The sequence below is a fragment of the Platichthys flesus genome, chromosome 15 (assembly GCF_949316205.1).
Source record: "Platichthys flesus chromosome 15, fPlaFle2.1, whole genome shotgun sequence".
Classification (NCBI taxonomy): domain Eukaryota; kingdom Metazoa; phylum Chordata; class Actinopteri; order Pleuronectiformes; family Pleuronectidae; genus Platichthys; species Platichthys flesus.
The window spans coordinates 22,331,737-22,353,906 of NC_084959.1; the positions used below are offsets into that span (position 1 = coordinate 22,331,737).

The window sequence follows — 22,170 nt, forward strand, 5'->3', positions numbered from 1 at the left end:
ACAGGCAAGCAAACATACTGTAGGAGGATATCAGGAATGCTGAAAGCTTTAGCCAATCAGACGTTATGCAGCAACAAGCACCATAGCTATTAAAGCAAACAGGCCTCCATCTCTCCAATGTTGAGCTGCACGAATGAAATTTTTTTTCGGTCTTTCCTGTCTGGGACACTCAAGCAGCTAAAAATTAGAGATGCCGTCGGCTGGTGTCAACCTTCACAGAAGGCATTACCAATGACTGGCCTTCAGTATAGCCGCAGGGTAGCCTCAAGGATATGACTGTCCTAATCTGAGCAAGTGGAAATCTGATTCTGCCCCAACCATTTTCAACATTTAAATATCTTTGTGAATAAATAACTGGATCCATTTTTTTTCAATTTCAGAGAGAAATCCTGGTATTCCTCAAGAGTTTCATTTTTTTATACCGAGTCCTTTATACCCACCACAACAGTTGGCAAATCCTTTATTATGTAACTATGTCATAATCTCAGAATATCAAACAGCGAAGTCACTATAAATCGTGCTGGAGGTGGGCAGGCCTGGGCAATGCCCATCCAAATTTCTACTCTGCCTACCCAATAAATCAACTTTATGCTGTGCTTTTTAAATCTGCTAATCAGGGGTAGGGCCAAGGGGTGAAATGGGATTGGACCTTAGTATACTGTGTGAAAAGGTGAACACCCCATCTCACCCCTTCTCCCTACACCTTAGTGCTTCCTCCCCGTTTCGACGGTTCATATGTAGAGTAAATGGGTAAGAGGGCCAGGTGTTCAGACCAACATTTCATCCGAGAGCTATGACAATTTCCCAGAATGCCTTGATCATCACTGGTAGGATGGGAGAGATAACCACAAATGCAGTATTTTTTCTACTAATTTTCTATTAAAAATTACTTTAATAATTGCAAAAATTCCTATCATTCTAGAGATGTTATTTTTGCATGATAATCGCGTATTTTGACATAATTGAATGTATGTTAAACAGGATGCACTTTATTTAACGAGCGTATAGCAGTGATGTTACTGAATTGATCTGCTCCGCTAATAACAAACCATCATGACAGGGCTGCCTTACAGACCACTGCTAACAGCCTGAAGCCGTGGGATTTTCATTTATTCATGAAATAATAGCAAGCATCCAAGCTTTTCAATTTCCATGGGGTGAAATGGAGGATTGATTATCCTGCATTAGTAAAGATGTTTTTAGGATATAATAGGTTTGACACTTAAGTCATGGCAAACAATAGCATTGGTTTATTTAAGATCTCAGCAATGTTATTACAATGAAGTCCCATCAACACTCTATTTACATCGACGTCTACTGATGACGTTAGGGCTTCCTAGGTCATAGGTGTAGATTTCAACCACTACCCACTGTGACTCCTTTTCAAGGGGCAAGATAACCCTCGAAAACAAGGGGTAGGGGTAGGATGAAGGGGTGAAATGGGATTAAGCCCAAATTTGTAATTGACCCCCAATCTGAGCAGAGTAGATTTGGGTTTGGGATTTTGCACTTTCAAATTTTTGTAATTTGCAAATAATAGCAAGAAATTGTATTAACTGTATAAAAAAAAAACAGTGATTGCTAATTTGTTTGCATGAAATTAAAGAATTTCATAATTTTGAGAGTTCCATCCAAAGTCAACACCTGAAATGCCAAAGTGATGCATTTACACTGCACCAGCTTTAACAATAATTCAAAGCACTTTACACAACAAGTCACATCCATCCATTCACACACACATTCATTTGGCGCTTTAGTACATAGCACTTTTCTACTCATACTGTACGTCCCTTTATTGCATGGCTGTCCGGGGTCAGAGCAAATTCGAGGTTCGGTTATAAAGCTTGTAACTTCAGCCCCTTCCCAAGGTCATTTCAATTTGCTGAGTAGAGGAGCCAGGGATCAAAACACCAACCTTACAATTAGTGGACGACCTGCTCTACCTCCTGAGCCAAAGCCACCCAAGACAAAAAAGATGGAATATTATCAACATAACCCCAACTCTAAAATTGTTGGTAAAAGCTCAGCAACACAGCCTGTATTTTGTGACACAAAAGTTGACTTCAAACTAAAACCTCTTCTTCATTGTAGCATTTGTACTCCTCACATGCATAAGAATACACACTGGGCCCTCCACAGTGTGGAAATGTTCCCACACAGACATTTTACAAGAAAAGACGTGTCAGGTCAGAGTCTGGATTAGGCGGCAGGCAGCCTCACTCTTGTAGTGCACTTATAGGTGTGTGCAGTGTTTCCCAATCATTACTTAGACTCTGGCAGTTCACCACAGTCTCATTTTTCCTGCAAGCGTATCCTAATGATCCATTTTTTATAAATTTCTTGTAATAAGATAAAAGATCTGTAACTTTGTAGCTCTCTGTGCAGCGCCCTTTTCCCACTGTCTCTCATGCTAATGTCTCTACATATCCTCCCGATCTGTGCAACTATTATTCAAGTGCACATGAGCGTGTGTGTCTAAACAGTGCCGCCTTCTTCAGACATAGTTTGAAGTTTGCCTCATTAATGTTCTCAGATTTCTTTTTGGCGTCAACTTAAAATTGAAATGTAGCCACTTGATCTTTTTGATTCCACACCAGTTCTTCCACCTTGTCATTTGATGAGGGTCCGCTATTCAGAGATTAGACTCTGCTTGCTGCAAAACTTGACCTGAAGTGTCAGACGAAGTATATATATACATTTTTCATTGGGTGAATATGGACACTACTGCTGAAAGGTGAAATGTAACCAGATGGACTTTATGTCTATAAAATATCAAAACAGATGGTGGGACCAGTGGGTAGGTGGTCAGGGTGTTCCGCAACACTGTGTAATACCAGTTGTTCATATTTTTCTTTAACTATCTATGCACAACCTTTTTTTCTAGGTCATGTCCATATGTACGCTCTAAGGTTACCTCTATCATGACCAACAGTCCATGCCCTCTGGAATATGATTTAATGGTTCATGTCAAGATACTTGGTTACTATACATATTTCGCTTTCTGCATGAGCTCAAAACTTTCATTGCATGCTATGCAGACTACAACATTTATTTCACTGTGTCAATATCTTTTTGAGTGGATGCTGGAAACAAACATTAAACCAGCGATGTATTAAAGTTCCTTAATTAGTCATCTCTTGCTATTGAATTGAACCATCACCTACAATACTGATTGTAGCGGCTAAACTAAAATACATACATGCAGACACACAATCACCACCATATGGAAAATATTTACATTAAATTACCTGCATAATTATAATGTAGATAGATATAACCAAATATTATATCATTATACTTAGAGTAATTACAAATTCAGCAAGATGCAAAAATAGACAGTGGAGATGGAATGTGGAAGAACTGGCTGCTGGATATTTCAGTCAGCTGTTGGCCAGCTGCATCTTTGAAAACCAGATTTGAAAGATTTCCTTTAGCTGTCTCCGTCTGCTCACTCCTTGTCTCCCTGTGACTGCCTCTGTTCTTTAGAAGGAGCTGACACTGTAAATAACGTGCAGCCCTCAACACCAAGCCCCATTTGTAAATGAGGCTTGGTGAGCATGAGCATGATATCTATTATATGAGGTTAACAAAAATCGTTGATGACCAATTTTGATAGAGACCATGAATAATTGAAATAAAATAAAAGAACTGAAAAAAATTGGAGCAAATCTTCAACCAAATAACAAGTGTTAAAGACCCAAACTTCGAACACACTATCCACAAAGTCAAATACAAAAAGAGCAAATTAGGAATCCAACCCTAACATCTTGTCAAGGAATATTGTGAATCCTCCAGTGCAACAGCCCAGAGTGTTTCATGGGACATTGTTTGTGGGGGTGTGAATGTTCAGTTTTGTAAAACTGACTTCCCTTCCCCTTCACAACTATCAAAGTAGCTCACTAACTAAATACTTTCATTTTGATTTAGAAAAACAAAAACAGCAATCTGTTTCCCCTCGACTTTGAAAGAACACAACCAGGCCATTGCATTAACATGAGCTTCACAGCTTCTTGACTGAAGGCAGTGAGTTTGTGGTATCTCTTCTGGTTGCATGGCGACCTCAAATTGACAACAAGTCTCACAGTACCAAGCCAAGTTAGAAACCCAGCCAGTCCAACTGTGTCCCCCTGTTTCCAAGCTATTTGATAAGCTAAGCCACGGCGGACAATGGTTAATATGTATATTTTTCTAACATTAGCATACTCCCTGACAGTCAAATTTAAGCTGCTGCACAACTGCTGTTTCTCAAGTGGATTTTTTTGCTGCTTGCTTTTATTTCACTGTGAAATTTCACTTGCTTTTATTTCATGGTTTGTAAACCATGGCTTATTTTCTGGCAATATCTTGACAGAACAAAAGATTAGAAAAATTATTAAAAGATTGTTTTATAATTGATGTTGACCCTGCTCTGCCAAGATGGGTTTCTAGTAAATGGAAAAAGTAGGTTAAATGAAGTTTTTACAAGTAAGGATATTTTCTATATATTTACTGAAGAAGTGGGTCAGATTTTAAGATACTAAACAGACACAAATCCTGTGTTTATGTACCGTATAGCCCACATGATGCAATAAGTTACATACTTACAAACGAATCCCTCAACATTCTGTACACATACCTTCAAGCTATTCCACAATTCTTCTGCTCTCATTCTTAGCTGGTTAAAAACAATCACGTTGTTAAGAAACATTTTAATTATTGACTGAATAATGAAAGTGTATGATGCAAAAAAACGATATATCCAAATTGAATAAGAGAGTATGGTTTGTAATGTTTCCAGCTTTCTTAAAAGGAGATTTGGTGGCGATAGGAAAGTCTATGTTGATGCCAAGTTTGATACTTCCTCACTGGCGGTGCGTTCTCAAACATGCCTTTCTTCACCAACCACATTCTCAACTGAAGCAGTGTCTGTATATACAAACAATTATATGGATATATGAAATAAAGGGAAATTCCCCTGAGCCCAAAAGTTACATATTTAAAATGCCTATTTGATCCAATAGTTAAAAAGCAAGAAGTGTTCATTAATTGATAGACAGTAAATCAACCATCTGAGAAACAGGTGTGCATTCCCTTAAAGTGGAAGAAAGCAATTGTGATGTGAGTTGCTTTCATCTCTGCATTTAATGATTGATCGATTGAAGTAATAAAGGGGACACTGTTTGATCTGCACGAAAAGAAGAAGATGTTTGATGTGTTTTCTCCTTGCAGCAACTATGTGTCCACATTTGATATTCATCTTCAAGGACAAGCCCACGTTCATTTCCCCACAGCAATCCAACGTTGCTGATTTAAATTTTTGATTCATGTTTTTCAGGAGACAGAGATTGAGACTTCTCTCTGAATGTGTGCTCTGCACTCAAAGACAGTCAAGGAGAAGAGGTGCACACAGGGATAATTCAATACAGGTAATAAGTAAATTAACATGGTATGATAACCCGGTGTACCACTGCGACCAGTCTTGCAGGGACTGGAGTCTGAGTTTCTACCTAACTCCCTGCTCCAGTAGATGTGAAATTAAAGTGCTATGTGATTCTGTCGGTAATGTCTTTACTATACAATAAACCCAACATTAATTATAAAACATAAAGAAACACAAAAACGAGTTAGATATAATATATTTAGGCTGCTGAAGACTTATAATAACATGTATTATGTGAATTTTGTCACAATAAGCAAATTCATGCTTTAAGTATTGCCAAAAACATGTGTTGAGTTCACAGTGACCTTTACTGTTGACCTTTGATCAAATCTAATCTTAAATGAATCATTCAGTCTAAGTGAAGGATATCTGTGAATGTTTGAAGAGTTCCTCTTCAAACATTCACAGATATTTATTTAAAGGCCCTCTCCAGTCCATCCATGCATTACCTGCTCCACTTATCCTTTGAGGGTCACTTGGCTGGGCTGGAGGCAATCTTAGCGGACATTGGTCGAGAGGCTGGGGCCACCCTGGACGGCTTCCAGTACCGCAGGGCCATCAAAAATATGAATATTCACATTCATAACTATGGTAACGTTAGAGCATGTCTTTGGAATGTGGTAGCGAGCCAGGTACCCGAATAAAACCCACACAGTCCCAGGGAGAACATGCAAACTCCAAACAGAGAGACCCCAGCCGAGCTGGAATCAAACCTGTATCCTTCTTGCTGTGAGTTGACCATGCTAACCAGTGACATGAGGTCTGAGTAAAACTTTGTTTGTTCAGAGGTTCACAGCAAAGGAGAATATAAACTAGGTAATAATTAAAATGCCTAATGTATCGTAGGTATTAACAGGAATAGTGGCATGTGTACATCTGGCTAGGAGGGAGCAGTAGCTGCCCACTGAGCTTGCTTGGGTTTGATCTATTATCTCTTTCTTCCATACAGGTTGTGGTGTAGATTTCTCACACTAGGTGGAATAATGAGCAGTTTGTACTCTCTCAAATTAGCAATGTCGACGTTGGTCATGACACATTCACAAAGAAGTCACTGATTTTATGACTATTTTAACTGCACTCCCAGTTGGACCTGTAGGATTCCTGCAGAGTTGGACAGTGACCAGTAGGTATTTTTAGGCAGGGCTTCATTATTAAAGCTTATTTTCACACGAAAAGTGTGCTTTCCGTTTTCAGGAAAACAATATACTACACTTTAGTGGTCTAAGGATTTCCACATTATGAGAGGGGAACACAAAGTCACAATGTTTTTGTTGGCCTAAATGAACAGTGTGTTATAGCAAGACCAACAAAAGGGCTTAGCAGAAATCACAGCAATGGGATTTTGATTAATGAGAAACATTCATTTTTGTATTGACCATTTAAAAGACTATTAAGATTGCCACTCAAGCATTGAGAATTAATTATAAAGCAGTCCAACATAAGCTCCCGTGAAATTTAATGAGCATTGACAAGTCTATGGGAAGGGGCTTTGTGGAGTCTCTGTGTGTAAATGAAGTCCTGGAACAACAGTTATATAAAACTTTGGCTGCCAAGTAAGTTTTCAGTGCAAATGCTAATGATATCTTCAATTTTTTGTTCTTGGAAAAATATTGTCATTCATACACACTCACTACTCGCATCAATTAAAAAGCCCTAGAGAAACCATAAGACCTTCTCCACGTGATTTGTAGACAGCAGTTGATTGCAACTATGACAGAAAATCGAATGCCAGACATTTTATTGTAAAACCATGTCAAAGTGATTAGGAAAATGAAATTAGAGCAATTGCAGCACAGTCAGGTATGTTCAACCTGCTGTTGGTCATTAGTGATGCGGTACCACCAGGAAGCCCTAACAGGCTGAAAGCAGTACATTCACTGAGCTCTATGCGTTTGCTCTAATCAGCCCTTTAAATGGCATCAGGATTCATCTTAGACAGCTGCTGCTGATGTGATTGCAATTACAAATCTACTTTAGTGCAGACTCCAAAGCACAGCACACCAGGCCAGACGCCAAGAAGTAACATTTTCTCAGATATTTGGGTATGTAAGCTGGTCTAGCCACTTGGTCAACACTATAATACAGCAACACTTCTTGGCCACTCTATATTACATGAATATTCTTGAACACAGAGTTGCCATGTGCTTGTTTCTTCAGCTGAATCGTTCAAGACTAAAACATGACTGTCATGGTATCCATAATGTGGAAAAGCCTGGATATAAATAATGGTTAAATATTAATGGGTTTACATATCTGGTTGTGGACCTGCAAATGCATGCACTTGTGAACAACAACCAGTGATACAAAGCGTATGGAGGCTTTTAGAACATCTCAGCAAGCTCTCTTATCAGCTCTTTGTGACACTGGGGGAGCCTGTAGGTCTGTTTTAACTTATATCAGCTTTATTGCTCTGTTAACTTTGCATTCATCAATCACAAGGTTAGGGGAGTGATTCAGATAAGACCAGCACACTCTGTCCTCCGGCAGGGAATCAGAAATTATGTTTATTGTTTGTAGTAGACTTTAATGTCCTCTGAGAGGCTATTTGTGGAACATCAAGGAACATTAGACACATTAAATCACATTGAATAAACAGAAACAACACTAATCCATAGTAGTTGCACATTCTGGCAGTAGACACACAGTAACCAAAGGGAGAGAGGGAATGATGAGCTGCTCACAGTTTCGGAGAGGGTCAACGACTTTACAACTCAACTACAAGGTTTTCCAGGAGGAGAAAAAAAATGACATCTATATCTTCTCCAAAGATCCCTACTCTCAGGAGGCTCACATGCTTTCTATTAACACTCCTCCAGATTGCAGCACAAAGGATTGTGCCAAGGGGCTTCCAGCCCAATCAATGGTAGCACTAATTGAAATATTATCTCTCATGCTCCACACAAATACCCAGTCAAGCCCTCTGTAATTGCGCTCAGATTATTCCACAGACCATGTGCTTGCTAACCACTCACTTGGCCATCTGCTCCGAAAATTGCAACCATATCACTGCACTAGTTAAGTGCCCCCAGTGCAAAACCAGCCTCCAACTGTGAGACCCTTTCCTGCTATTAATGCCAGGGAAACGGCGAGTCTCAAGTGGTGTCCTCATAACAGCGTTGATGTCAAGGATCTGGGCAGATGATGGTGTATGATTGATGTGGGTATCTACTGCCTGCCCACCTAAATTAAATATCTGTTTCTTTCCCTTGAGATTTCAAACATAACACAGAACACATGGAAGATTTAGAGAAGTCTCTCAGGCTATAAATGGTTCTGAAAGGCTGGGACGTTTCCACAATCAGGTGGGAAAAGAATAGTAGCAGAAAGAGGTTGATCGTATCAGCAGTGCAGGTGGAAGAGGCATAGTTTGTGCAAACAGAGGGAACCTATTATACATTCCAGGCACAAGAAGTACAGGTAAGCTGATTATAATGCAGACAATGGAGTTTTACATATGAGAGGAATGTCAGGATAGATGCAGGTCCAACACATGGTTCATTTTAGGGATATTCTTCTTTTTTTTTTTAACCAAGCCCCTTTTTGGTTCTGCTTTGACTAGTGTTTGTTACCTAGTGTTTGTCTAAAATGCTCCCATAAAGCAATAGTCCGCTATGACATCAGAAATACAATGTAGATTCATCCAGACACTCTAATTGATGCTAATAAACCAAAAATACTTTTTTTATTTAGTTGAACTTCTCTCACTTCTGAGTCACATATGTTCTAACCAAGTCCTCATGAACTTGAACTACACATTGTATAGTACAACCTTCAGGATTAATCAACCCTTACCCACACAGAAAGACAAAAGAACCTATTGAAACATACAAATAGCTGGAGAAAAGTCTATTCACAAACTTGTACAACAATCTGTTGGAAAACTACTTGACTAAATTAAATTTCCCTTTTACATGCTGCACATTAAATTTTTTTTATTTTGATTTGTTTTAGAGGTCACAGTTTCAGGCTTTGTCTTCTCTAGCCTAATGTCTTGTTCCTTCATCATTCTGATTCTATTGACTGTTATAAGCTTCACTAAAAAACAAATAATTAAAAAATGTGTTAGATTAGGTAAATAAGCTGTAGAAAGTGTTGATATAAAATCCATAACTTGCCACTGCATATATCTTTGCCTCTAAGCGATTTCCTCTTTGCATTAGCTCCTGTAAACTCTTTAGAAATGTCGTTCCTTTGTGTCAGAAGTAAAAAACAGCAGAAGAGTTTGAATCTCACAGAGCTTAATGTAACTCTGCTAAACAACCATTGCCATTCCCTCACCCCTGAGGACACCCATGCACATCCAGCAGCATCTCTGTGAGGCTGTGCATAGAGAAAGCATTCCTCACACACGACAACCTGGTGAATGGACACAGTCTGAAGTCACTATCCCTGCTGCTTATTAATCAGCCCTCCCTGGCAAGGTCCCTTGTGGCCACCAAGTCACATGACCATTTTCACTTGGCAAACTCTGTGAGGCAGGAAAAGCTCCTGAGGAAACTCAGCCTTTACTTTTGTGCAACTGTAGGAATTGCTACTGTGTGATGACGCTGCATATCTATGATGTCAAAGTGAAGCCACATGTAAACAAGGGACTTTATTCAGCATTTCTCCAAAGTTTGAAAATAAAGATAAATCTGACTGAAACAGTGTTTTCTGCTTATGTTGCATTTACACAAATGTTTATACCACCTGAATTTCAAATATCCATTTAAAAAGGGAATAAATCTGTGTATTTGTTTTCTACTACCCATGGGCCTTTTGCAATTTTATACAATCAACGGAAAAGGTACACTAATGATTTCATTATATTCAAGAAATATGTTTTTCCTCAGTCTGCAGGGATTTTTTGTTTTCCTTCTTTGCAAAATTATTAATTCGATACACAATGCAGCCTTAGTTGTAAATGTGTCTTCAGTGACATTCAAGCTCTGCAAATCAATAATTGACCCAAACTAAGAAGTAGTAAATTAACTCAGAAATTATTCACCTGTGATTTGTAATGCAAAAAATACTAAGCACGTAACAAAAGCAATGATGAATACAGACAGAGAAGGCAATATGCAGCTTGCTTCCCACCACTGGAATGAAAAAGACAACTTGATAACAATTACCTTCAATTTGCAATTTGCCTTTCAGAATAGTGGCAATTTCACATTTGTAGAGTCAGTCATTATCTAATAATGTGTATAATTTCCCCTCATATCATATTGTGATTAGAGGCAAGATGAGGTTTAATTTGAAAACAAGTTTCATAACCAGGGCAACCTTTTGACTTGGAACCACGATAACAAAAACCTAGAATCAGCGCCCTGCAGGAAATATTGTCAAGGCCCCCCTCTTTGTTCCTGAGTTAGCCAAGTTTATTGTTGTACCACAACAATCATAAAGTACAAGAATGACACAAAATAAAATAAGATAAAAATAAAAAGGTTAAATAAAATAAATGGCAATTGTGTTGCATAATAACCTTAATAATCATTCCTACACACATATTGACTTGTCCTATCATAGTCACACTATCAGCAGCAATGGAATCCACTGATCTGTGATGTGACTCTACTGCTGAACAGAGCAGAAACTCTCAGTTTACAACTCAGGCCTTTGATTAAGTATTGATTATTATTATTATTATTATTATTATAGCACAAATTTCGGATGAATGTGGCCACATCAGTAATTCCCTGATAACGGCAATACAGCGTGTAGGCTGACAAATTCTAAATCTTAAAACGTTTTGTGAGGTCAGAGCTTTGTGAAATTCCCTCACTAAGAAATTCACGAGAATGGGACAGATGGACAATCTTAAAATGTAATGCCTCAGGCCTGCTATCCTCACTAGCATAAAAAAAGACCTTTCAGTGGTTTCCGATTTTGATTTCGGGTTCATTTTATGAATAAATATTTTAATAAGATAATTTGTGGATATTTATCCTTTATTCGATAGTACAGAATTAAACGTGAATGGGGGATAGAGAGTGGGGAAGACATGCATTAACGGGCGGGGTTGAAAACCAAACCTGCAGCCATTGCATGAGCAATCAAGCCTCCATACATCAGAACTTGCGTTATAGTGACCTGTCCAGGGTATCCCTCGACCAATGTCTACTGGGATTCTTTACAGGTAGCTGTCATTTTCACAGCATCTTCTGCCACACAGACACAAACACTTTTAAGGCCTTCATTTTGAATATTTTCATATTAGTATTGAAACAGACACTGTTGGCATTGTATTCTCAAATACAATGCCAATTTTGCCAGTCATAGCAGACTCAACAGACCAGAATGGGGCCATTTGTATTGTGTGTACAGGGAGCCTCACAACACACTTATTTCCATTGCTATTTCATACACATGGATAAATAGCAACTATTCAACATCTGAGCATTTGTAAGTGGAAACTTAGAGATGCACTCTTATGGCAAATAAACTACATTTATATCGGGCTTTATGAATCTTAACAACCACTCAATGGGCTCTAAATTACAATTCACATTCACATTTTCACATTTAGTGCTGTAACCACGGGTATTGTCTTTCATTCACACATCTCCTTCACACACTGCCAGCACAGCCGTCGGGGGCAATTTGGGTTTCTGTATCTTACCAACAGACACTTCAACGTGTGGCGGAGCCGAGAATCCAACCACTGACCTTCTGTTTAGTGGAAGACCTGCTCTACCCCCTGAGATACAGCCACCCACCATTATTCGTCTGAATTCAAAATATAGTTATTGCTTGTCTTGTAACACTCTTTTCCAGCTTTGTAAAATACTAGGCATGGAGTCAACCAAAGAAAACAGGTAGATGTATACTCTTCAACCAATTGATGGGAACTGTTCATTTTATGGCTTCCTACAGGGTGTGGATTATTAAGGGCTTAAGGAATTGCTATGTCGAATTTTGAGCGATTCGGATATGCTATACATTGACTATTATTAAATTTGAAGACAGAGTCAAACACCGCCTTGCTGTTTGTGCATTGGGGGAAGGGCAGCATGCCAATCAGCCTGCAAATCAAGGAAAACATGTATTTTTCTACGTTCTCTGATAACCTAGAGGAAAAGGTGATTTCACTTCCTCTACAGAGTAACAAGCATGATCAGATAACTTCCAACGACAGCTCCATTCTGACACAACAATTTATACTGACGGCATATCTCAGAAATCTCTGTGTGTGGAACACATATCAAGAAGCATTCATCTTATCGGCTTCACATTTGAAATGTGTATTGTCAAGGACACAAAGAGCGCAGTGTCAAATTTGATGTGATTTGGACAAGCAATATGTTCAATATTGATAAACTTTGAATAAACAGATGACCAGGGCTCTGTAGCAGCAAGGGATGGAACTCATCAACGTAAGTGAAATTGTCGTTGCCGACAGCTGCAGGGTTCACGACAATGAAAACTGATTCATAGTTCAGGGATCTGCGTACTGAGTTGAGCTTCACTAAACTATGACAAAACATTTGTACAAGTCTCTTGCAGATTCTGAAAGAAAGCTGCAACCATGATCTCAGCCCAAGCAAACTGCCAGTTTCAAACAGGCATGTTTACAATAGGCACTGCAATAGTTATAGAGAAACAAAGACAACTAGCAGGTTATTTTGAACATATTAAATAGACAAAACATATTGTGTTCAAATCTTATATGTTCAGCCTCAGTATTTCAAGTTTTAGAAATACTAAATGATACTGACTTTAGCATTAAGCTTCAGATGATGAAAAGTTTGTTCAGTAGCCTGACTAATACAAATAAGTATCTTCAGTGAGCAGAATACTAGTAGAATACATGGAAGAGATCAAATTAGACATTACTATTTTATTAAATGACTCCTAGCATTAAAGTTATGGTATAGCTACTGACTGATTATAGATTTGAATAATGTTTTTTAATAAGTAGGATTTTATAATGAATACACAGTTTCTGTTAAAGAAAACTGACAAAATATCAATACAAAAGTACTACTACTATAGTAGTAGTACTTTTTTATTGATACATTTGTTGTCATTAACGTATACGTTAATGACAACAAATGTATCAGTCAGCTGTTAGTTTAAATGAGGCCCTACAGATTAGCCGAAGACTCCCTGCATTGGATTTAAATTATTTTGATGGAATTTAGTGTATGTTCTCAACATTCCAACCTCTTTTAGTGACAGGCCAATGATAGGCTAACTGCGGCTCACAGCTGTATGCCACAGGTTCATGCCAGGCTCAGGGGGCGGGGTTTGAGGAAAGGAAGTAAATCAGTGGAGTTGAGGAAGGTTCAGGAAGAGTGCATCAGAGAAATACATCCCAGTGCCTCATGGTAAAATACACACATCAATACATCTTGATAGGAGAGTGTGTGAGGGTGATCTCTTGTGTTAATGGCCTCTCATGGCCAATTAACCTGACATCCATTAATAACATTTTGATATCACACCACTGAAAGTATGTGGTGATATCTCCCTGCATTGTTGGCCATTTCCATGCTCTGCCCATGCATTCTGCAGCATGGCCTTAAGTGTGAGGGTGCTCCAGGGAGACAGACACAAACACGACATTCTTTACAATGGCAACTCAGCCCCTTTTTTTCTTTGAGACCCCTGCTGAATAGCTGTATCCCTGAGATAAGAAGAGAACACACTCTACCCGTCAACAATGATCTTGATGTCTTTAACAACAGGCTGCATACAACAAGCACACCATGGGTCCCTTACCACCACCCCTATCCATCTCCGCTCTCTCAGCTGGTCATCCAAGAACAGCTGTTGCTCCAAATTTTGATCTAGCCAGCTATAATTCTCGTCTTTGGCTGACACGGACTGATGGAGGAAGGACAAGGGCACAATGCACAGACCTGCGAAGGTCTCGGCCGCAAAAACACTGCTGAAGAGTTTGAGCTGCATCCTGGCAACACAGCCAACACAGTCTGGTCTCAGCCACACAGAGAGAGAGAGGGGAGGAAACAGCCCTCTTAGACAGTAAGGCTGACTCATTAACCGGGTGTTTATCTTAAACTGGATTAATGCTCTTAAAGAAATGCTGTTATTTTCTTTGTCTGGATAAGAACATGGTTTGCTTCCAACAGAAGTCTGTAAGCAGCTGCCTGTGCCAAGCATAATAGATGGCAGAATACCAGGCAGGGCTGAGTTCAGTGAGAGAGCACTGTGACGATAACCTAAACCTTGACATAGTCACGCATGTTTTTTTCCCCTGAATATGAAAAACAAAAGATAGTGGGACACTGATGTGCTGCGCATTATGTTGATGGTCTCCTGGAAATGATCGCTGTGTCAAAATAATGAAAGAAAGAAGAATGTTGCAAAATACATCAATGTGAAACTGAACTAATCTTAATTTCGGATAAAGCCTCCCACCTTCTGTTCAGCAAGCTGACGCAGACCCGCAGCAAACCTAGCCTGAGGCCCATCCCCTTGAGGGGCACAGAGAGACGCGCTTACTCGTGTCGACCGCCATTCAGACGCTCAGTGCTTGCTGCCACAGTGGCTCCAGCCTCAGCCAGCCAACTAGCAGAGCGCTTCAGCCTGGGATGCTTTTTAACATCTCAATGGATCGAGCCTGATTGGTTTTCTCTGCTCCCATGATTTGCCCTGATCTCTACATCCACCTCACATGCCTTGTTCTGACCTGCAGTGTTTTCTGCGTGTCTCTCTTCATATTTGTGTATGAGCCAAAATATGAATTCTCCTACCAACAGTAATCTGCATACCTGCTTCTATTTCTGATTATCAAGAAGTTACTTTCTTTTACAAAAGAACAACTTGAGACCCCCTTAATTCTTTCACTAATTCAACCACCTCACCTAGCTAAACTACTGCACCTGTGGTGTGTAGTCCAGAACCCTATCACTTTTGGCTGTGGTAACAGTTGCAAGAGACCACACCCAGAGAAGAAACAAGCATACAACCCAGAATCAGACATGTCATCAAACCATGATCCGCCTGCTGCTGCTTCTTCTTCCACCACAGAGCCCCATAGCAAACAAGCCATACATCCAACAATTACTGTAATTCATCAGTAACAAGCCCAAAGGCCAAAATGAAACGTTTTGCCATTGGCTGAGAAGCAGATGGTAATGTTAGCGTAGAGGAATGTACAAGTTTCCTCACATATCCCATTCTCTGTTTTCGATCAGTTACATCCTGTAGCCTGAATGCACTGAAGACAACCTTGGTTCCCAATGCTGTTCAGCTTCTTCATGACCTGTTCTCTGCACTCTTTTTATGGAAGGTAGTTGTACAACTTCACATATTTATATATTTTTTTAAATAAAATGTGATCTCTGCATGACCGTTTGCAAGATCATGCAGAGGTCACATTTGAAATGTACTGAATTCAAAAGCTTGAACTAAAAAACACTAAGTGGGTTTGAAAAAAAATAAAAATAAAATGAAGCTGTATCCTATACTAACCCTGACAGGAATGAAATAAAGTCTTTCATAATGAGAGATGGTGATGTACAGATACCCTGAATACATCTGTTCACCTGTAAATCCACTGATTTTAATGAATTTGTTCATTACCCTCCATGTGTTCTTCGGTTCTGTTTATTTGTTATCTTATCAAAAATTCCCCATATTGGGATCTCTCCTTATCTGTCTCCAATTCTGGTCCAGCAATGACCCAATTTCCCCATGGGGACCATTTAAATTCCAACTTATCTAATCTAACATATCTCTGATTCTGCAAAAGATCTGCTGATATGCAAATGTCTTCAACCCATTTGATGCTGTCTGGAGAATGAATTAAACTCCAAATGGGCTGGAAAGGAGCATTTTTCCCAGGTGTATTAAACACAGACCTAGGTGACACAAAACGCCTTCACCGTATAGCTGCTTATTGTTCAAGGGATTTGCTTATTTTGGGTATTTACAAGTAAGCAGGGTCTTCCAGCAGCTGCGAAATAATGACTATGATGCATTGACAGTGACTGTATATGTGCTGATTCCATTAAGTGGGGTTAAAACAAGCTTGCGCGGATCTGCTACGCCACACAGAGTGAAACACTTGATTTATTCCATTGTTTTCTAACCACTGGCACATCTCAAGTACATAATTAGGTTGAAAAGTGCAAAGAGTCTCAGTTGTGTCTGAGCTCTCTATGCAAGGACAGTGTGGCACTTTTTCTTTTGCAGATTTTGAACTGAGTTTCCATTTATTCTTTGTAACTCGTATTCAATGCAAGCTTCATTTAGAACAGCAGAAGATGGGAAAAAAATGTACTGATGAAAAAAGTTATTCTGAAGTCAGCTCGCTTTGGAAAACATAAGGGCACAGGTTCACTGCCTTAATAACAAGTGTTTCTACTTTCAACTTCAATTTCCGGGGGCCATGTATAATTCTGTAAAGGATATGATTATATATATTTTTTTGAAATATGAATATATATTTAGATTTATATAATTCTAATTAAAAGGGCTCTTTGATCTCTGGTTTCTCTAGTTCATTGTGCAGGATGCACATACATATATAGAGGGAGGTTCTGGACAGCAGTATTTTGTGCATCTATAAAGTGCAAAGAAATGAAAACCTGTTTCCTCACTATAGAGTCATTGACTCATCCACTTCATTCATGTCTTCACCAGTCTGTCTATTTATTCATGTACCGGTGACTTCTGACTGACTTCATCAAAGGAGAATTCAGCATCATCCATGTCTCCTTGACTCCCTCTTTATTGTTTGCTGATGAAGGAGCTCTAATAGCAAACAAAGGCAAACACACAATAGGTTGATTGTGCCTGATGCAGATGCAATTTTCATCAAAGGTGGCTTCCAATTGATTGTTTTAAAGTGCACCTCCATCGAGCCACAATCTTCTCATTGGATTGGATTTTTAATGTCAGGTGTAAACAAGGTCAGAAGCACTGAGCAGCCCCACTGCTCACCGTGCAGCCGCCAGCAACTCCTGCCTGCCCGCAGGACGCATGGCTTAACTTGGATGACCTGAGCGCGCAGTCAATATGGATTAAGAACTAATGCTTAATCAACTTTGCAGCAAAGACCTCCCGTCCGGCAGATTGGCCGTGCGTCTGGATGATCCGCGGCCGCAGGAGCCACAGGCGTAAAAAGGACAGCCGCACAGTGCAGGTGCATTGAAGTGCAGCCTGCGGGGCTGAAGCCGCACATATCCACAGCACATGAGTTCTGTTATTCTGCTTTAAGCATGAAAACAGGCGCATGTGAAGCAACGCTGACACAGCCGACAATGATCTTGGCAGGATTGAACTTTCGCAGAAGAGAGGATGCTGCCGTAGCCTGATATAACAGGTGTAAAAATACATTGAAAGCACAGTCGGATACTTCGAACCACGCCACTGGCACCGGCTCAGCCGCACTTCACTAATCGCTACATTTAAGCTGCGGCTTACATGGAAGACATCCTCAAGTCAAACGTAGGAAAACAGAGTGTCCGCAGCGTGCGCGAGCTACTTGAAGAAGTGACAGACAGGAGCAATAACAAGTGCTCCCAGGAGAAGACCAGACATCACTTACCTTGCTCCATCAGCAGGACGGTCATCCCGACCAGCACAGCCCAGTACACAGGGTTCGTCATGGTTATCGATCGGTTTGTCTGCTGTGTGATGTCGTCTGGCTGGGAAGACAAAAGCAATAGCCTGCGAGTCTCTGAAAATCCCGAAAAGTGCTTTTCTTCAAGTCCCCGGTGCTCCTGTCTGACTGTAAAGCATCCACCAACGCAGCGCTCCACAAAGTCCCTCCTTCAGCTGAGAGCCTATTGGCAGCGCATCCACAGCCAAGCCCGCGCTACTGACACCAAGCACTGCCGGTGTGACAGCTTCCAGTAAAGGTGCTGAGACGGTCCTGCGGTCTGTTAGAGTGGGTGGTGCTTTTATTGTGGAAGATGTGATCCACTCGCTTCCTGTCCTGCCTCGGTTGGATGCAGCGAGCTTCGCGTCCCTCAGTTCTCCACTGATGGAAAGCAGCACATATCCTCACCTACCGCGGGCTGTTCGTCTTCATCCAGCACATGAAGCGCCAGTAAGGAGAAAGATGGACGTGTCCATGAGACGCACGATTTTAATGCAGTTTTTTAGTTTTTCCCAACGTTTATCAACAGGGTTGGTTTTCGCAAACAAGAAAGACCAAGCATGTTGTCTCATATTCAGAAGAGTGGCCCAGATCTTTAATATCTGATCCATATTTTTATGGGTCTGCTGGGATTTGGCTCGATTTTAGACTTTGAATAGATAAATCAACTTTCTTCCGGCAGTCATAGTTCCACAGATGTATCACAGTTCTAGGGGACGTGTATCCATATGGCACTCTGAAATCGTTTGGAGCCCCGAGACAAGAATTTAATTTGCCCCACAATCAATTTTGGACCCACTGGTACAAATTGTTGGCTCCCCCTCAATGGCCTTCCCTCATGTAGAAACTCGAGAGGCTGTAAACATTTTTGGACATGGCCACAAAGCTTATACCACTCAATGATTCTCACAGCCTTTGAGTCCAACATACTGTCACAAGAAGGATACTGCCTATGGTCTGGAGCTGCTTGAAGTTTCAGTACTTTCGGTCTGATATACATATCATGGTGCAAACCATTATTGGCTCAAATATCCCTTACTCCCACAGTTTTAATTTTGGTGAGACCAACTAACTTTAGTTACTTAGTATGGTTGTATATAAGTTTATGTTTTCCTCTCATTTTATTTATCTCTTTGTGGATTCAGTTTTGTCTTTCTTTCTTTCCTCACTATTTCAGGTCAATTTGATCTACCCCTTGATTTTCAGCCCTCATTCAACCAGCAGATGAGCGTGGTTGGTTGTCAGCCTGGGGGTCCATCTTTCCCAGAATAAAGTTAAGAGAAGATAATATGGATAAGAAGATTATACTTTTCTTATTTGGTGATTTTTCTGATGCTTCACTCGAATCTGGCTTTTATTTTGATGTGAAGGCTGGTTTTACATCTTAAGACCTCTGATAGCATGGGGACAATTAATCTCGGTTACTCTAATTACCTTAATATTATATATGGTGTATATTTCAAACTAAAACAGTAGAAATTGTTGGGGTCTGTATTGGCTGTTCATCTTTAAGAATTTGTTTCAACTATCCCCAGCCCATCAGCCACATTGGATACCAGGTGCTAGTTACATACACTGACCATGACACATTTGAACTTGTAGGACACGAAAAACAATGATTCAAACTAAGAAGAAAGACCAGGACAGTACGGCAAATATGAAGGTCATGAACAAGAAATATGTTTCAGGTTCGGTTACTTCCCTTTACTTGCAGTGCGTGCTGAGAAAAGCTCTAATTAAACAGCAGCATAGGCAGGACCCAATCAAATTGCATTCAAACAAATACTCAAACCCAGGCGCAAGCAAATCAAATCACGTTAATGCAAATGCAGGTACTGTGAAACATCAAAAGTCAGAAAGAGCCTGAACAGTGGAGACAGGGGCAGCTGGTGAACCTGTGATCATCTGGTTGTGTAGATTCTTTCCTGTATACTTTACGGAAGCATCACGTCGACAGCTTGCAAGACACGATAGCACAAGAGCCGACTATGTTCAAAGCAGGAAGCTGTGATTGGCTGTAGTCATTATAATGTTCATGCTAGCACTTAGCATCAACCATGCCCACCTTCAAGATTTAAAGCTATGAGGATGTATGAGCTCTCAGTGAGACTCGTCTCTCCTGCTGAAAATGATACAAACTGCAATGGGATCACTCTTGGGTTGAACTGCTCAATATCGCCTCACTTTGAAAGGTTACAAGCCAAGCAGATTGGACACACTCTGTATGTGTTGGTGGTGCAACACAAGTAACTCACTCAATCACTGGAGATTTGATTCCTGACTTTGAGAAGAAAAAACACCCTCTGTTATAGATATTCAAAATCTGCAAACACACAATAAGGACAAGTTATCATGTGTTGCAGCAGAGCATTCGTAATACAACTGTCTGTGCACCTCTGCACTTCTTCGTGAAACCCTTTTTGCTGAATTCCAACAAGATGTTATTACGACATACAACTTTTCAGGACAGATTTGAAGGACACTAGAGAGAAAAAAGATTAACACAAAAATCAAAATTCTAAACTAAACTCATCCATGAATTCATGAATTCACATGCAGAAGGTATATCTGTCTGTAGCGCACACAGAGACACACAGGCACAAATGCAATCAACCATAAATATACGGAATGTGAATGTTACAGAAAATACAGAACAGTCATTACAGCGGCCGTTTTTTCAGAAGTTCTCCAATTCAGCCACAATAGAGTTTAGTCCAACAACAGAGATGACATATTACATGCCCCATTAATCATATAACACTTATACCATTTAAACAAGCAGTATTTTCCATATAGGTCAAGTTGCAGGTCGTTATTTTCTATCAGAACTGGTAATCTGCATGTCAGTAAATCATACAAGTTGATCTCGATGATCTTGTCAGACATAACCTGCAGTAACAGTGCATGCCACTGTATCCTTTGCAATTACTGCAGTGATGGTTTATTTACAAGAGCACAGGCTTACAGCCACTTACTTCTGCTGTTGGTGTCTGTCTGTTCTGATCCTGCATGTCTGCCCCCTGGGGGATTTTTATCTCCTCCGCAATTCCATTTGGGAGGTTATTTGTTGTTGGTATAACTGTATTATACAGTTTTATGGACGTAGACAGTATGTTTTGTATCATTTTATGTGTGTCCTTAAGAAGCCTGGAGGTTTTTCAGCACGATTTCTGTTTAATTTAAGAGAAGCGACAAGCAGAGCATCACAGTTATATGCAAAGGTGAAAGCAGTAAAGGGAAACTAAAGTTGTTATAAACCAAGGCACACAAATCACACACTATCATTGTTTTAAAATTATATTTCACGTTTATACCCTAACAAATATAAAAACAAGACACGGATTGCACTTAAACTGGAGTGGGTATGCAAGATGACTATCAATGTAGAGGTAGTAATTGAGAGGAATTAATTGCTGTACCAGCGGGATGGAGTGACTGCATCAGACTTCATCATCCCCCTGATAAATGACATAAATACATATGCAATGATACATGCCACTTATTGCGTCTTACTTTTCTTTTCTGATCTTTCAGTTCTTATCTTCTTAAATAAAACTATGGTTCTGTGTTGATTTACATATTTCTGTCTGTGTCGTCTGCCTGCCTTATATGTAATTGCCCACATAACTGTATAACTGTAATGCAGCACAAGTCGCTCCTTTTAGCTGTGAAGGAGTGCATTATAAATATGAAAGGCAAACACTTTCCACATGTTTTTCTTATGAGCACTTCTTGGAATGCATATTACTGTGTTACAGATTGAGCTTGTGATGTCCTCTCATTCCAACTCATGTCTCGTGCTTCCTTTCACCTTCTCCATCTTTGAGAGCTTTACAAGATGCATCGGTGATGAAGGTATTCATTATTCACTTGAAATGTACGATGATAAACAGTACTAACGTGGACATGGAGGTGTGGTTCATTGGCAGGTGCCTTATTTTAAGTTTCAATGCACTCTTCACCAAAACTGTGGGTGTGTTCACAGGAGCTAAATCATGTCTAGTGTCCACAAAATCAGGTTATTAAACACAACACATACTTACAGAAACTGTGGCCATGGCTTTCTCATGGTTCCCTCTCATGGTTCCCTCTTTATGCTGTTTTTAATGTTTTTTTTTTTCAGCTTTTAATCTCATAGTAAAGAGAAAACACATTGTCTCATTTGACTCTTACTGTCACACCAAGCACTTGTTCA

The 22,170-nt window shown here is 39.9% G+C and overlaps 1 protein-coding gene across 1 annotated transcript in view; it reads right to left on the reverse strand.

The window, feature by feature from the left end:
- ntm (neurotrimin) overlaps positions 1-18,116 on the reverse strand; it is a 376,487-nt gene extending 358,371 nt beyond the window's left edge. The window contains exon 1 of the mRNA XM_062406741.1: positions 17,922-18,116. Within this exon, the coding sequence (XP_062262725.1) occupies positions 17,922-17,982 (61 nt within the window). The 5' untranslated portion in view covers positions 17,983-18,116. The remainder of the gene's footprint in view (positions 1-17,921) is intronic.
- Positions 18,117-22,170: the final 4,054 nt, after the last annotated feature.